At 36.1% G+C, this 18,482-nt stretch overlaps 1 protein-coding gene across 1 annotated transcript in view; it reads left to right on the top strand.

The window, feature by feature from the left end:
* The window catches only part of CCDC178 (coiled-coil domain containing 178), a 425,098-nt gene that overhangs the window by 112,726 nt on the left and 293,890 nt on the right, over positions 1-18,482 (top strand). Inside the window, exons 13-15 of the mRNA XM_047791472.1 lie at positions 12,444-12,506; positions 13,901-14,062; positions 15,641-15,754. Coding sequence (XP_047647428.1) covers positions 12,444-12,506; positions 13,901-14,062; positions 15,641-15,754 — 339 coding nt within the window. The remainder of the gene's footprint in view (positions 1-12,443; positions 12,507-13,900; positions 14,063-15,640; positions 15,755-18,482) is intronic.

The following is an 18,482-nucleotide window of genomic DNA, read 5'->3' as shown; positions in this document are numbered from 1 at the left end:
AGACTCTACGTATTTGGAGATTTTCTCCATGTCTTTCTGTTATTTATTTCTCTTTTAATTACATTGTGGCCTGATTGCAGACATTGTGTGATTCCTTTATTAAAAAAAATTGTCTAGGAATTTAAGGGTCATTTTTGTTCTTCTGTTAATTGAAGCATAGTTAATTTACATGTTGTGTTAGTTTCTGGTGTACAGCAAAATGTTTTCATTTTATGTATATATATTTCCATATTCTTTGATATTTTTGTAATGGTTTATTACAAGTTATTGAATATACTTCCCTGTGCTATAGCATAGGACCTTGCTGTTTATCTATTTTACATTTAGTGGTTTTTATCTGCTAATCCAAAACTCCTAATTTATCCCTCCACACCCCCTTTTCCCCTTGGTAACCATAAGTTTGTTTTCTATGTTTGTGAGTCTCTTTCTGTTTTGTAAATAAGTTCATTGTGTCATATTTTATGTTATTTTTAAATTTTATTTTTATTTTTTTGTCTTTTGTCTTTTTAGGGCCACACCCGACGCATATGGAAGTTCCCAGACTAGGGGTCTAATCAGATCTGTTGATGCCGGCCTACACCAGAGTCACAGCAATGCCAGATCCAAGCCAGCTCACGGCAATGCTGAATCCTTAACCCAGTGAGTGAGGCCAGGGATCAAACCCGCAACCTCATGGTTCCTAGTCGGATTCATTTCTGCCATGCCACAATGGGAACTTCCATTTGTGTCATATTTTAGATTCCACATATAAGTGCTATAATATGGTATTTGTCTGACTTTATTTAGTGTGATAATCTCTAAGTCCATCCATGTTGCTGCAAATGGCATTATTTCATTCTTTTTTTAAGACTGAGTAACATTTTTAAGGGCTTTTTTTTTTTTTGTCTTTTTAGGGCCGTACCTGTGGCATATGGAGGCTCCCAGGCTAGGGGTCGAGTCGGAACTGTAGCCACTGGCCTACGCCACAGCCACAGCAGTGAAGGATCTGAGCCACATCTGCTACCTACGCCACAGCTCACAAAAATGCTTGATCCTTACTCACTGAGTGGGGCCAGGGATTGAACCACGTCCTCATAGATGCCAGTTGGGTTCGTTAACTGCTGAGCCATGATGGGAACTCTTTAAGGGCAATTTTTTTTATTGGTCTTTTTTGTCTTTTCAGGGCCAGCATCCATGGCATATGGAGGTTCCCAGGCTAAGGATCCAACTGGAGCTACAGCTGCCAACCTATGCCAGAGCCACAGCAATGGCAGATCCAAGCCACATCTGCTACCTATACCACAGCTCACGGCAATGCCGGATCCTCAACCCACTGAGTGAGGCCAGAGATCAAACCCTCAACCTCATGGTTCCTAGTCAGATTTGTTTCTGCTGTGCCATTACAGGAATTCCAAGGGCTATTTTTAATGCTAGAAAAATACAGTGTATTATGTACTTAGAATCTTTTAGGCCACAATAATGTGGTCTATAACTTTATGGTTTAGAAGTTTGTGATTTTAATTGAGTTATTTTTCAAATATTTCAACCAACTCCTAACTCCTCTTTAGAGAAAAATCTTGGCTCTCTCTTCAGATACTGTTTATTTATCACTGAATCAAAGTTTATAGGTCCTTTATTTGAGTAAAAGCAAAGTCAGAACCTTCTAAGAATGTTTTTTGGAGAGCATGATTTCTGCTACTACAAGCCTTCTTAGAGCAAGTCCATTTCAATTAACATAACAAAACAGCTTTAATAAGCCAAAGTTTGACTTGTGCACTGTATAGCTCTATCACAATTCCAGGTTAGATGGTATTTTAAAATAGTTATAAAATAATTAATATTTCATTCATTTTGATTTTTGGGGATTTATGCATATTAGTCGAATCTAGAGGATATCAGTTTTGACCCATATACAAAACCCTTATGTTATGAATTGATATTACATCTTTGGTTTTTAGCAAAAGTTGGTAAAAGTAATGACCAAAATTGACCATTTCTACTTGCTTTTTCATGTTAATGAGTGATGTAGTCATATTATTCAAAAAAACCTTTGCACTTAGTTTAACTTAAGATTTCAGAACTAAGAGAAAACTTTTCTTGATAAAATTGTATTCTTCCTCTTATCATTAGGGCAATTTCTAAGGTTTCATGTTTCCTTCTGGCTTAAGCAGCCCAGAAGTTCAGTCATCATTTGTGCTTTAAATTGCTAGTTAATCACTCTTTTTTATCTCTCTCTGTGATCCATTTTTACGACTTTGATCTTGTGCTCTTTTACTTTCATTCCATTGGATTTTAGTTTCCTAAGATTCTTCCCTACTACATTGAGGCAGAATATTTTGCCAACCTTGAGTGAAAGGAAGTCATAAACTGTAATATTGGGAGCATCCAATTAGTGGTACATGTTTGCTGGGGGAACATGTTAAGGCACAGATGAGTCAGATATAGTGTGAAGGTATATTAAGATTTAGGTCCTTCAAATGGCAGCTGAGTATTTCCTTAGTCAAGCATCAGAAAAGTTCATTTTCCTGACACAAGCTCGAGGGAGTAAATTAAACTGAAAAATATGACAGAAATAAAGCATCTTTTTTTTTCTTTTTAGGGCTGCATCCACAGCATATGGAAGTTTCCAGGCTAGGTGTCAAATTGGAGCTGTAGCCGCCTGCCTACACCACAGCCACAGCAACATGGGATCTAAGCCACATCTGTGACCCACACCATAGCTCATGGAAATGCTGTATCTTTGACACACTGAGCGAGGCCAGGGATTGAACCTGCATCCTCATGGATACTAGTCGGATTTGTTTCGTCTGTGGCACAATAGGAATTCCCAGAAATAAAGCATGTCGATGGCGCAAAAATATTTGAGGACAAAATAAACCTTTATTTGACTTGCTATAAAAACTACGTGAAAACATTACTTCCACCCCTTCTATGGATTAGACCTTTGTTTGCCAGAAAAGAGGTAGTAAATTGGCCCATTAGTATTTCCATTTAAACATCTGAATTTTGTTTCAATTTTTCCTTCCATTTTCTAAGAGATATGTGATTTCATTAAAAGAGTATATTGGGAGCCAAATGTTTCTTAATTTGGATCCTGGCTCTGCTCATTACTTGTTCTGAGAATATTGAGAATATTATTTAATATTGAGCCAGATTTATCATCTCTTAAATGAGTGTAAATGAGTGTAGTTTAATATTATATATAAAACATTTAACTTGGAGCCTGACATAAGTTATTTTCAAAGGTATTAGGGATAGACAACACTTCATAGAATGGAGCCACCTTCACTTTTTAGGGTAAGACAGTCTTTAGTAACACTTTCACATTTCTTAAGCCTGTCTCCTAGTAAAATGTATATTTTAAACAACACATTGAAAATAAAAATAGCTTTTGAATGATTAATGTGAATGTTGCCTTGGGTGAACTACTTTACATGTATTATCTAATCCCACAGTAATTTTGTGGAAAAGAATATGTTATCCCAATTTAACATATATGAAAACTAATATTTGATAATGGTGAAGACATACTGATATAGCGACTCTTATAAAGCTGCTAAAGAAGCCAATTCAGTGTAAATTAGTAGGACCTTTCTGGAAAGTAATTTATCAAAATAAGTAAAGAATTTTAAATATATTCCATGATCTATAGTTCATTAATATTATTTCTAAACATATGACTTAAAGAAAACCACCAGATAACAAAATGACAGACTCCAAAAATGCATATTTAAGGGTATTTATAATTAGTTACATAATAACTGCCAGAAAATGTGCTACAGGAGGACAAGGATTATTGTCTGTTTTGTACACTGCTGCATCCCAAGGCCTAGCAGTGCTTAGAACAAAGTAGATAGTCAATAAATGTTTATAGAAAGCATGAATACATATCTAACATATAGTCAGAAATTTAAATACACATTTTTTCAATAATAGAGTTTATGCATATAATGATAAATTGCAAATTAATTTAGAATTTAGAAAATTAATGGTACTTCTCTTTTTTTAGTGGCTGAGAAAGATCATATTAGGCTAACACTATCAAAGATAATATTTAATACCTAGATCTAAAAAGGAATACACTAAAAAGTTAAAATGTCTATCTCTGGTTTTGGGGATTTTTTTGTTTCAGTTTTATTTTTTGTAATTAAAATATTTCTATAAAAAACACATATAGCTCATAAAAAAATGAAAGATAAAAATAACATCCTTGTGTTTATTTTTAGATAGAACCAGATTGGGCTGCCACCTAGACTTTCTGTTAGGGTCTTAACCACCAAAAAATGCCCTAGCATGCACAACCGGAGCTACCCACGTCCACTAATTCATCCCAGCCTATGGTTATTTGCATGAATCCCAAATTTTACTTTATGCTTTTAATTCTTAAAGTCTGTTTCTCTCTCTTCCTGGTCTCAGACCTTATGTAATTAGCTCTACAGCATTTTTCGTAATGCCCCTTCTGTCACTGGAAAGCAAGCTGGTGCTTCTTCAGTGATTCTGAATTTAAGATACATTTAGTGTTCACTCTCTTTTTCTCTTTAACAGTGGGTCTAAATACACAGCACTGAAAGATTGTTCCATACTTTGCTTCTTTCTCCTAGTAACAGGAGTCTCTTCCAGTAGAATAGCTTTCTGCTGCCACCTTCTGGTTTCTGGCTGCTAAAGCCAGGCAGCAGGCCAAAGATGACCTGCTCTTCCCAACATCTGAAATGCAGTCATCCCCTTTCACTAGGCTTCTTCCAAGCTCTTTAAAGTGACATTTTGATATATTTTTTAATTCCTTTTCTCCAGAATTGAATAGTTGTGACAGAGACCTTATGGCCCCAAAGTCTAAATTATTTACTATCTAGCCCCTTAGAGAGAAAGCTGCTCTAAAGAATGTAGGAATAACAGATGCAGGGAGTAGCCACAGCCTTTAGGGATGAGGGTAAGTCCTGAGAAAGGGTCAGTTGTGGAAGAAGCTGCCCTCCTGCAAAGCAGAATGAGGCCTTATCAGAGAGGGTGTGGCTGTGTTCAGTGGATAGTCCTTAAGCCAAGCCTTGGTGAAGGCTGAATGGAGTTTGACTGGAGTTTCTGGGTAGAGAATCTGGCTGGAGGGCTAGCACAATTGGTCCCTCCCAGAGCAGCTGAAAGCTGTTCTGCAGGAGGAAGGAGGAAACAGAATCAAAATAGTACAACACATGAAGCCTCCTGCTGCCGCTTGTAAGCCCCTCTAGGTATTCTGCTGATAAAACTTCACTTTACTCCAGCCGCAAAGAAAACTGTTTACATATAAGATCCGGCTCCAGTATCACCAATTAGAGTTAAAAGAGTGGATTTAAAGCTAAGAGCAATAACTAGATAACTAGCACAGATATACAGTTCACATGCAAACTTCTCTGATTCAGTTGTATGTAATCAAGCACTATGTATTGCATTTATCTGTTATAACTTTCGAGTTCCCTTTTACCTTACAGTGCCCTTCACATTTTTGTTAAATTTGTCTTTCATTACATAGACACTTTTTAAAAAGTCTAGGCCAGTTACTTTGCAAAATTTCTCACAGTGTGGATTTAGCCTTTCTTTTGTTTATGATAAGATTCAGGTTAAACGCTTTTGTTAGGAATAGCTATAATATCATGTCAGAGAAACATATTGCAAAACCCATGGTATAAGTTTGTCTCATTACCAGCAGTAGTAAGTTGGAGTATTATGGTCAACAGATTTATCCACCATGCATCATAATTAGTAAGTACTCAGTTGAGTGATATTGTAAGAACATGCAACTCTCTTTCTTTCTAAAAAATGTTCACCCATTGGACTTAAATACATTGGTAATTCTTGGTTGAAAATGTTATTGTGACAGGTATGAAATGGTGATGTTTCTGGGCTTCCATTCCCTTTACTATGCACTAACAATTTGAAAAACTTTGAAAAGTATGGCTCAAGTTGGGATGCAGGCCTCAGTCCTGAAAAAGGCAATCTTCTTTCATTTCCTATTCAGTTACTTTGTCCCTGCCTTTCCTACCACCTCACCCACTTCCCTACATCTCAGAGAAAACGTCCTTTAGGCCTTGTTTTACTCTCCTTCCTCAATATTCACTGTTTATGGATGAGAATCTGTGTGATTATATTATAATGAAGCCCAAGTTTCTCTTTATGTAAAACGATTTTTTTAAAAACATAGTTTTGAGGAGTTCCCATCATGGCTCAGTGGTTAACAAATCTGACTAGGAACCATGAGGTTGTGGGTTCGATCCCTGGCCTTGCTCAGTGGGTTGAGGATCTGGCGTTATTGTGAGCTGTGCTGTAGGTTGCAGACGCGGCTCGGATCCCACATTGCTGAGGCTGTGGCCTAGGCTGGCGGCTACAGCTCTGATTAGACCCCTAGCCTGGGAACTTCCATATGCCGCCGGAGCGGCCCTGTAAATGGCAAAAGACAAAAAACAAAACAAACCAGTTTTGAACTTGAAAAATCTGAAGTTTTATAATATAATTCCCCAACCTGGGGCCTAAAAGAAATTTGTTTGTTATGTGCTAATGCATTTGTTCAATAAATTGTTCATTCAGCAAATGTTATGTGCCAGAGTCCTGGAAGCTGGGCGTGGGAGGGCTTACCTCAAAGGCTGTAGGTGTACAAGCTATAGTAACAAGCAGTCTTGCATATTGATGCTTGTTAAATGTGAGTCATGTGAGAGGTTCCATGACATCTGTGATCTTAGTTTTCTTATCTTTGAATGTGGATCATTGTATCTGTATCACTAAATAGATAGGATGACTTATTTAAATACACATGCCGTGTACCTGATCACATATACACACAAACAGGCGGCTTTCACTTGGCGCAACATCAGGTTAGCTGAAACTTGTGCATACCTGAGCCGTGTTCCCATTTTATTTGGTCCAAACATGGCATCCTATAAAATGAAGGCTGCCTGTAGATATAAAACATTCTAGAAAATTGCCTGGGATATAACAGATTCTCAAAAGTGGTGTCTATGTGATTAAATCAAGAAATATTTTTACAAATATTGCTCTTTGTCATTCTCAAGCCTTTTTTTTTTTAACTTTTTCAGTGATAGTGCAATCAGTGTTTTGTTAAGAAGAACCACGCTCCAGTTCTTGTGTTAAGTCAACAGTACTTTGTACCCATTTAGGCCTGGTACTGTCCTCTGCAGCAACATGATTCATGTTTGCACAATTCAAAAGGCAGCAGTTCTCCAGTGTTCATAATGTTCTTAGCAGATTCTGTTTCAGACCCAGCTATGGCATCACTGGCAGGTTGGTTCCTCTTTAACACAAAGTCTTGGTTCCATTCCCTAATCTGTAGTATAGATGGCTGGGATACTGAATCCAGCAATCCGATTGCCTGGAAAGCCTCCTGGAAATTGGCAAGAATGTGACAGTCAGAAGGCTTGACATTAATAGGCTTCCACCCACATTGAAGGATACTAGATATATAGGTGTCACTGAGGTCCTAAGTCAATAAGATAAAGTTCCAGAGCTCTCTGTGTGGATTAGCATCCTGATTCCAACGTGTTTTGGCCATTTATGTTATCTGTCCCAATTTCCCATTTGCAAAAGAGGAAAATAATAGTGATTTCATGAGTGTCGTTGTGAACTTAAAACAAGGTGATTCTACATAGTAAACAAGTAATAGACTTTAGCTATAACTCAAAATAGAGCCAATCGTAGTTTTATCACTGAGGAGACTCATAACATATATATATATATATATATATTAATATATACATTGTATGTGTATATCTATATATAGGTATATATAGATACAACTTAGTGAACCTAACTGCCGGCATTCTACTTCAGGAACTTGTTAAATCACTTTGCTTAAGTCATTCCCCTTCCTGGGGCATCTCACATCCAATGACTGGTAAACATAGGAGTAGCTTTGCCACCTTGGTCTGACTTGGGGCCAAGCTGCTAGGACTCCCCATGAAGTTGACTGAGGTTGCTGTTGGGGCTGCTTTGCATCTCAGCCTATGTTTCCAACCCTTGTTCCTTCCTTTCTTCTCCTCTTCTTCTTTTCCCATCTTGTTCCCTCTCCTGTCCAACAGGGATTGATTTCAAGTGTGCTCCAGAATCCTTCACACCAAATGCCACCTCAAAGTCAGCCTCACAGAGAACACTGCCTGTGACAACAGGATGGGAAGACAGATAAGTCACCTCACTCAGATGTGGCACTGGCTGCCTGGCCTAAGACCTGTGAGCATCAGAGCTCACCTTACATCAATCTTTGGCCTGATCATAGGTCATAGCAATAAGTAAGCAGTTCTCCTAGGAACTGGTCAACTTTCCAGCATTTTACCAGTGACCTGGTGGACTGATAATTCTTTCAGGAAGGGGATAGTACCAAGGGAAGTCCTTGAGCATCTGGTTAGAAACACTCTCTGTGGTGTTGTGTATAGTGGAAGCTGAAGTTGGCAGCCCAGCCAGTGAATAGGTACTTTCCCTTCTGGTGACATTGCTCTCTGAGTTATAGAGGTTTGGGGGCATGATAGAAAACAGAGCTTGAAAGACTTCCCTGAGAGGCAAGAGTGCACTCCAGATGTTTTTCTTATGGACGGTATAGATTTAGGCACTGGTCGTATGATGAGTTGATTTTTGTGTAGAAATATAGGTTTCAAAATTTCAAGGTACTCTTTCCCTCTTTTCCAAGAAATGCCAATTGTTTTACTCTTGCACCTTCTGTTCTTTTCGTACAATATTAATAATCTAAGTTCAGGGACTGAATTCACTGAAACCATAGATTTCTTTCTTACCAATGATTCAAAAAACAAAAAAAAAAACTTCAAAGGATGAGTGAATGAATTTTAAGAAAACACAAACTAAGCAATTCATTGCACGGAGTTCCTTCTGTGATGCAGTGTGTTAAAAATCCTACTGCAGCAGCTCAGGTCACGGTGGAGGCATGGATTTGATTCCTGGCCTGGCCAAGTGAGTTAAAGTATCCAGTATTGCTGTAGCTGCAGCTCTGATTCACTCCCTGGTTGGGGAAATTTCATATGCCACAGATGCGGCCATGTAAAAAAACAAAACAAAAACCGAAACCCAAAAACAACCCAGAGTGACCTTTCTACAACTCGCTTAACATTCTTCACTAATTTTCTTATTGTGCCTTAAAGATTCTGTGTAATCTGATAGTTTATTTCTTTTCAAGTTCATGTCTTACCATTTCCCAACTCATCTCCTCAATACACATCACACACACCCACACACACCCACCCACCCACACACACAAATGTACACACACAAAACACAACTCATTTTTTAATTTGTTTCTAAGGTCAAATGTAGTATAATCTGTTTTGGAACACAGTATATGTTTTTCCAGTCTAGAGGCATATTAATTTGGTTCTCTTATTATTAAATGTTTAACAAGTTAATAAAACCATTGTATCTGTTATCACGGTAGAAGTAATACAATAAAGATACTGCTTTCTTTATCTTCTCTTTCCTTCTTTGGAGGTTTTTTTTTTTTTTAATTTTAGGAGAGCGTAATTTTTTCCCTTTTTAAAAAAGTTTGAAGTATAGTCGACTAATAAGATTGCGGTAATTTCTAATGTACAACAAAGTGATTCAGTCATACATATACACATATCCCTTCTCTTTCAGAATCTTTTCCCACATAGATTATCACAGAATATTGGGTAGAGTTCTCTGTGCTATACAGCGGGTCCCCATTGGCCAATCATTCCATATACCTCAGGATAGAGTTCTCTGTGCTGTACAGCAGGTCCCTATTGGCCAATCACTCCATACACCTCATATGCCAATCCCAAACCCCGGGCCATCCCTCCCACACACCCCCACCTGTCCCTTTGGTAACCATTTTTTTCAAAATCTGTGGCCTTTTTCTGTTCTGCAAATAAGTTCATTTGTATCCTTTTTTTTTTTTTAGATTCCACATATAAGTGATATCATATGATGTTTGTCTTTTACTGTCTGACTAACTTCTCTTAGTACAATAGATTTTAGGTCCATCCATCTTGCATCAAATGGCATTGTTTCATTCTTTTTATGGCTGAGTAATGCTCAGTGGTGTATATGTACCACATCTTCTTTATCGATTCCTCTGTCAATGGACATTTAGTTTACTTCCATGTCTTGGCTGTGTAAGTAGTGCTGCAGGGAACATTGGGGTGCATGCATCTTTTCAAGTTATGGTTTTCTTCGGATAGATGCCCAGGGGTGAGATTGCTGAATCATGTGGTAGTTCTGTCTTTAGGTTTGTTTTTATTTTATAATGATTTTTAGCTTTTCCATTATAGCTGGTTTATAATGTTCTTTCAATTTTCTACTGGACAGCAAGATGACCCAGTTACACATACATGTATACATTCTTTTTTCTCACATTATTGTGCTCCATCATAAGTGACTAGATATAGTTCCTGGTGCTATACAGCAGGATATCATTGATTACCCATTCCAAAGGCAATAGTTTACATCTCTTAACCCCAGATTCCCAGTCCATCACACTCCCTCTTCCTCCCCTTTGGCAACCACAAGTCTGTACTCCATGTCCACAACTTTATGTTCTGTGGAAAGGTTCCTTTGTGCTGTATATTAGATTCCAGATATACATGATATCATATGGTAGTTTTTTGAGGAACCTCCATACTCTTTTCCATAGTGGAAATGTTGTGCCAAGGTACACTCCCACCACAGTGTAAGATAGTTCCCTTTCTCCACACCCTCTCTAGAATTTATTGTTTGTAGACTTTTGATGATGGCCATTCTGTCTGATGTAAGGTGGTACCTCGTAGTAGTTTTGATTTGCATTTATCTGATAATTAGTTATTTATTATTAGTATTATTAATTTTTTTTCTGGCCATCTGTATGTCTTCTTTGGAGAAATGTCTATTTAAATCTTCCCATTTTTTGATTGGGTTGTTTGTTTTTTTGATATTGAGCTGCAGGAAGTGTTTGTATATTTTGGAGATTAAACCCTTGTCAGTTGCTTCATTTGCAAATATATTCTCCCATTCTGTGGGTTGTCTTTTCATTTTGTTTATGGTTTCCTTTGTTGTGCTAGGACAGCACAGTTTTGATGGGTTGCTATACTAAGAAAAGGAAGGGTTTTAGGAGAGACTTACTGATTTGTTTCTTTATAATGTCTCTATAGATCTAGATCCTGGGGTGTGATAAGGAGTTCAGTAACAAAGGAGAAGTTTTAGAGACACATCTGAACCTCCGCTGCTGTTTTGTTTTTTTTTCCCAAAGCTATACATTTCTTTTGAATATGGAGGATAGCCTAAATCCAAGAAAACTCATCTTTCAAATAAGGGTTTCCAAAATATAACTCTAAACACAGAAGGAAATTTTTGAGTTATTTCCAAATCTAGTTTTGTGACAATACAAACTACAACTATGAAGACTTTTAGACACTCTATCTAAATAACAAAAAGATTTTTTACATTTTTTTTTGGCTACTCACTTTCAAAGAATGATTTTTTTTTAAATAAGAAAGGAACAACAAAAAAGAAATGGTTCTAGGAGTTCCCATTTTGTCTCAGCAGTAACAAACCTAATATCCATGAGGATGCGAGTTCAATCCCTGGCCTTGCTCAGTGGGTTAAGGATCTGGTGTTGCTGTTAGCTGTGGTGTAGGTCACAGACATAGCTTGGATCCCACATTGCTGTGGCTGTGGTGTAGGCCTACAAATGCAGCTCTAATTGAACCCACAGCCTGGGGACTTCCATACGCCACAAGTGCAGCCCTAAAAAGCAAAAGCAAAAAAAAAAAAAAAAGAGTTGTTCTAGCTAAAAGGAGAATCTGATCATATTTTGCAAACTTTAAACTTAAATTTTAGGAGTTCCTGTTGTGGCGCAGTGGTTGACGAATCCGACTAGGAACCATGAGGTTGCGGGGTCCATCCCTGCCCTTGCTCAGTGGGTTAACGATCTGGCGTTGCTGTGAGCTGTGGTGTAGGTTGCGGATGCGGCTCGGATCCTGTGTTGCTGTGGCTCTGGCATAGGATGGAAGCTACAGCTCTGATTCAACCCCTAGCCTGGGAACCTCCATATGCCACGGGAGCGGCCCAAAGAAATAGCAAAAAGACCAAAAAAAAAAAAAAAAAAAACTTGAATTTTATCTGTCTTGCTTTCAAAATTAAACATTTTCATTCTGGAAAGTAGTATTAAAAACAAATGGATAGTTTTTTAAAAGAGCAATTGAATACACTCTAGTTTTTCCTTTTTGATTATCCTACTTTGATATTTTAGTTCAGGGTTATAAATTACAAATTGAATTGAATGAGAATTCTGTATTTGATAATGTACTGATTTTGCCTCAATTAACATCAGGTTTTTTTTAAAAAAAATTTCACAGTATTCAATTTGTAATGAATATTTTACTCTCTGTTTTAACATAAATAAAATGTATTTTGCATTAGCCATTGTCTTTAAGTGTTTTCTGATCATCTATAAGTAAAACATTTAAAAAAATTTTTTTGATAATATATAGGGTAGAGAAGAATTCTTGAAAAAACTCACTCGTGGTGAAGTGGCTAATGGAATGATAATTCAGGTAATCCCAATTTGGTTTCAATATTTTATTTTTCCTTTAATTTGCATTTTACTTAGCATTTTTAGATTTGACTGTAATGAGGCATCTTTTCACTCCTTGATTTGCAAGCCAGCAGTTTTCTCTCCTTAGCTGATGACAGTTGCCCTCTGTGTACGACTAGCAGTGTCTGATCATGCATAAAGAAACTGACCTTCCATACACATATCTCATTTTGTGGCTTAATGGGAATTTCTGCCAGTCTAGTAAAAGGGCAGTAGAATCTTATTCCTAAGTGTCTCTAGTTTGCTTTGTGATGATGTTATGTTTTCTTTACTTTTAATGGCTTTCTCATGAACTCTTTTATTTGACTGAAAAGAAAATATGCCATGATATTTCTATGTAAAGAAAACTGGAGTATTATAGCTAGCAAAATCAATTTTATTTTTTTATTTTAATATTTTTTTTAGGGCTGCACCCACAGCATATGGAGGTTCCCAGGCTAGGGGTCAAATCGAAGCTGTAGCTGCTGGCTTATGCCATAGCTACAGCATTGCCAGATTTGAGCTGATCTGTGATCTGTTCCACAGCTCCTGGCAACACTGAATCCCTAAACCACTGGGCAAGGCCAGGGATCAAACCTGAGTCCTCACGGATGCTAGTCAGGTTTGTTTCCACTGAGTCATGATGGGAACTCCAAAATCAATTTTATTTTTAAAAAGTCTTTATCTACTACCTGCGTATCCTTTGGAACTCAGATTGGGAAACTGAACCCTGGCATGTTTCAGGAATGCCTCCGCTGCAGAAATACATAAATATTTGAAACTATTACTATAAAAAGAATAAAATCAAGAGGCAAAACAGTCCAAGACAATGTTATTTTAAAAAATTACTTCAGATTATCTGCACCTCGTTCTGCTTTGAAGAAACATAAATTTTGTGCTTTTTTTCTAATTGGAAATTGATATTTTCAAAAATAAAAACGCAGTGTCTCTCTAATTCTATATGTTTGAAAATTCCAAATTACCTAATTTACTTCACTGTATAGGTAAGCCCAGTAATTTCATAATCTTCCAGAGCTTTTTGTTTAATCGTTTGTTATTAGCTTCCTGTTTATTGGTTTTATTTGGTCTTGAAATGTAGAAATTACATTTATATTTGTCATTAATGTGTCCTCTAACCTTATTATCCTCCAGTACTTACTTAAGAATATTTTATTTTTATTGTCTATTAAATATTTCCTCTCATTTTTTCTAATAATAACCTGTGCACTCTTTAAATATGCTGTTTTCATACCTATTTCTTTTTATGGTAGCTTTTTTTTTTTTTTTAAATATTACTGCCTGACACAGGATCGAATCTCAGTAAATGTTTAGATAATTAATAACAATGAATTATTTCACATTCCTTGCTGGCAGAAAAGACTGTTTTCCCTTCAAGAAGAGTTTTCACTTGAGAAGCAGAATCTTAGTAGAACAAAAGCAATACATGCCCTAGCACTGGGACAAATCGAGATACCTCTGCTTCAACTGGAAGAAGAGGCTATAAAAATCAGAACTATCCACAAAGAGCATGGTGATGTAAGCATTTACAATTTATAATTAATCCAGAAACTAATTTAGGTCAGTAAATCATGTATGCAATTTTACATTATTATTTGTAAAATTTTGACTTCACATAGGAAGATATAAAAGAATGGACGAAATAAGTAACTATTTTATGACCACGTGATTGATCTATGGTGGCATTATATAGCAAGACTATTAATGCTATTACCAGGAGCCCCATAATTTATCCTAGAGTATACTTAGGAAAAGTACTTTTCAAATGGGCTAATAGTGATTTATTGTCTCCAGAGGATTGCAAGTTAAAGACAATGGACCATCTATTGTCTTTAATTGTAAATTTAATTCAAAGTCTTCATTGTTTATTAATAAATTTCCAAAGTTATGTTTGCGCAAATATAAAATATAATGCATCTTGACATTTTCATGGTAAATTTTTGATGTATGTAGCTGAAGTTAAAACAGTTTGAGTGAAAAATAAAGCAAATGTTGATAAAATATTTTCAAAACAGGTTTATGGCAGTAACTGATATTACTAGCCCTTCCCAAAGAAAAATTTAGTAGAAAAATATGTATACATCATATCATTAGTCTTTTGGAGAAGTAGAAGGTGTGGTAGGAGTTATACATTCTTGTCCTCAGCTACAAGGAGGACATACATATATTCATCTGAGCCATTTTGGCAGCAGGATTTTTTTCTTTGCAAATGATGATGTTAACTTTGTATTCTTAGTCTTTAATAACTTCCAAAATTTCATTGCTTAAACTTTGTGATTTACAAAGTTTTCCTATTATGAAAGTTTAGTTTGCTCTTCAGAGCATCTCTCTGAAAGAGGCAAGAAGTAGTGTGTCCATAACATGACATGAGAAAACTTGGTCCTAACTGCATGAAGCAACTTGTACAAGGTAATAAGCCACAGAAACAAATTCTGAGTAAACTACTCTGCTTAGGGTTTCTAGATGCTTCTCCTAGAGCTCATGTAATAAATATTTAACCAGTGCTAATATCTAGTGAGCAAAGTCATTTTAATAATGGCTCCTCCTTACATTAATAGGAATTTATTAATTGTATCAGAACATTGATATAATCATCTGAGTATGATAATGAATTCCAGAAGAGATTAATGACTTTATTTTTTCTTTTATAATAGCCATTGTTTTGTACTGCTTATAGTTTAGTAGTCATTTAGTTAATTTTAATAGTGTATAAATTATAAACACTATTAATTTAGCATTAAACTCTTGAAAAGAATAAATTTTCATACTCTTCTGTAATGATCACTGACAATTTGCATTTGGAGTTTTAATTTTGGTTAAAATATCAAATATTGTGATGAGAATTTATCATTTCTGTGCATTTACTAATTTTTGTTACTTAAAGTTGATTAATTTTGGTTTTCTCAGATAATTCAAGTTGAATATTGGGATTATGGATATCACAGTATGTTCTTATAATTCATGTGTGGTAGTCCTTTCCTTTTATACTAAAATATATCCTGTTGTTATTAAAATAGTCATTTGGGAACTATTTGGTCTAAACCAAGATAATTAATTTGTAAATGTTGCACATCTTAATTTCTAAATGTCTTCCAGACCCTAGATGATATAATTGGGAGGAAAGAACAAGTTAAAAAAAGTGTAGAAAAAACAAAGAAAAAATTGCGAAAAAAGGAGAAGAAAACCCAGAATGCATTAATAGAAACTGAGGTAAGAAATTTAATGTCAGATAATTTGGGGGGAGAGTTCCCGTCATGGCTGGTAACGAACCCGACTAGTATCCATGAAGACACAGACAGGTTCAATCCCTGGTCTTGCTCATTGGGTTAAGGATCTGGCATTTGCTGTGGGTTGGGGCTGCAGCTCCAATTTGACTGCTAGCCTGGGAACTCCTTTATGCTGTGGGTGCAACCCGAAAAAGTCAAAAGAGAAAAAGTTTTTTGAATTTACAATCTCTTTATGTCAATGATAACTATTCCAGCAAGTTTAATTTTAGGTGTCTCTCTCTCATTCCTAATTGGTTGTACTAAATTAACTCTGCTTGTGCACATATGCCTCCCCCCGCAAAAGCTCTGTTCCTTCATTTTTTCTCTTACACTGTCTTTCCTGTTGGTCTAGTGTATCCTCCCTTTACCTTACCTACAAAGTAGAGGTAGGGATTGGTAATGTCCTAGACAGTATCATGTTTCTGCAGATGAGACCACTGTGCAGGTTGAAACAAGTGTCAATATCTGACCTTTAAATTCTACCCTCAAGCTGGTAAGTAGGCAGCATGAACACAAGGCTTTCAAGAATTTTTCCAACTTAGAAATATTTACTCTCTGAAAATGCTCACATCTAACATTTGACCTTTAGAGATTCACTGGATATGGGAAAGCAGTCTATTGTCTTTAACTTGCAGTCTTCTGGATGTATTTTCGAGGTAGCACCAATTGGATTTTTCAGTGGAGAGCATGTGAGCCATGAGATAGAGGTGTTATCATACCATTTAAATAAATTTAGCCCTGGACAGAGCCCAGAAAGATTTTTTTTTTAATTACCATGGAAAATAATATATGTAACAATAGTAATAACAGATACAAATACTTTGCGTTTTTTTATGTTTATGTTCTAAGTGCTCAGACCTGTTAACTAATTTCATCTTCATGATAACCCTATGAAGAATATGCTATTATTATCTCCATTCTACAGTTGAAGAATCTGATGCCTGTTTCTTTAATGAACTTGTTCAGTTTCATACAACCTTTTTTTTTTTTTTTTTTTGCAAGCCACACACATGGCAAATGGAAGTTCCCAGGCTAAGGGTCGAATTGGAGCTATAGCTTTCAGCCTGCTCTCCAGCCACAGCAATGCTGGATCTGAGCTGCACTGCATCTGTGACCTTACACCACAGCTCACAGCAACGCTGGATCCTTAACCCACTGAGTTGGGCCAGGATCAAACCCAAATCCTCGTGGATACTAGTTGGATTCGTTTCTGCTGAACCACGGCAGGAACTCCCTCACACAACTTCTTAATAGTGAGGTACTTTATCTGACACTGGCACTGGAACCTATGCTCTTAACCATTACATTATACTGGTCAAATCATACAGGTTAATTTTATTGACCTCAGTGAAGTAAAATCACAATTCAATAGTAACAAAAAATATAGCAAAAAAGAAATAAATTATGTAGGCCATTGGAAATACTTTTTATATCATTTTTAAAATTTACTTCTGTGTAAGGTAATATTTAGAAATACAAATGACCATTTACTTATAAATGATTAAAAATTATAGCAAAATTTATGGAATGAACCAAGATTATAATTTGATATTAACAATAAATTAGTTTGCTTTTTTTTTCTTTAGGGCTGCATCCATGGCACATGGAAATTACCAGGCTAGGGGTAGAATCAGAGCCACAGCTGCTGGCCTACACCACAGCCACAGCAATGCAGAAACTGAGCCACATCTGTGACCTAAATCACAGCTCATGGCAACTCTGGATCCCCAAACCACTGAGTGAGGCCAGGGGTCAAACCCTCATCCTCATTGACACTAGCTGGATTCCATTCCACTGCACCACAACTGGAACTCCAACAATAAATTATTTTGTGTGTCTATGAAACAGATATAGACTCACAGACATAGAGAAAAGATCTGCAGTTGCCATGGGGGAGGGACTGGGGGGGGATGGAGTAGAAACTTGGGGTTAGCAGATATTAGCTATAATACGTAAAGGGGATAATCAACAAGATCCTATTGTATAGTACAGAGCACTGTATTCAGTGTCCTATGATAAACCATAATGGAAAATAATTTTTTAAAAGTATATATATATATAAATAAATATATTTAGTGTTAATTTCTGCTGTACAGCAAAGTCATTCAGATATATATATATATATATATATATATATATATATATATATCCACACACACACTCTTTTTAAAAAATTTGTTTTTCCCATATAGATTATTACAGAATATTAGAATAGATTTCCCTGTGCTATACAGTAAGTAGGTCCTTGTTATCTGTTTTATATATATTGGAGTGTATATCTTACTCTCATCCTCCCTCCCCTCCACAGTTTATCCTTTGGCAACCATAAGTTTGATTTTGATATCTGTGAATTACTTTATGTTTTATAAATAAGTTCTTTTATATCATTTTATTAGATTCTACATACAAGTAATATCATACTACATTTCCTTTTCTCTGTCTGACGTACTTGACTTAGTATGATAATCTCTAGGCCCATCCATGTTGCTTCAAATAGCATTATTTCATTCTTTTTTATGACTGAGTAATATTCCATCACATATATAGGTACCACATTTTCTTTATCCATTCCTCTGTTGATGGACATTTAGGTTTCTTCTATGTCTTGGCAATTGTAAATAGTGCTGCAATGAACATTGGGGTACATATATCTTTTTGAGTTATGGATTTAT

The sequence above is a fragment of the Phacochoerus africanus genome, chromosome 8 (assembly GCF_016906955.1).
Source record: "Phacochoerus africanus isolate WHEZ1 chromosome 8, ROS_Pafr_v1, whole genome shotgun sequence".
NCBI classification, from domain to species: Eukaryota; Metazoa; Chordata; class Mammalia; order Artiodactyla; family Suidae; genus Phacochoerus; species Phacochoerus africanus.
The sequence above is the reverse complement of the archived record's forward strand: the minus strand, read 5'-3'. Positions and strand labels throughout refer to the sequence as shown.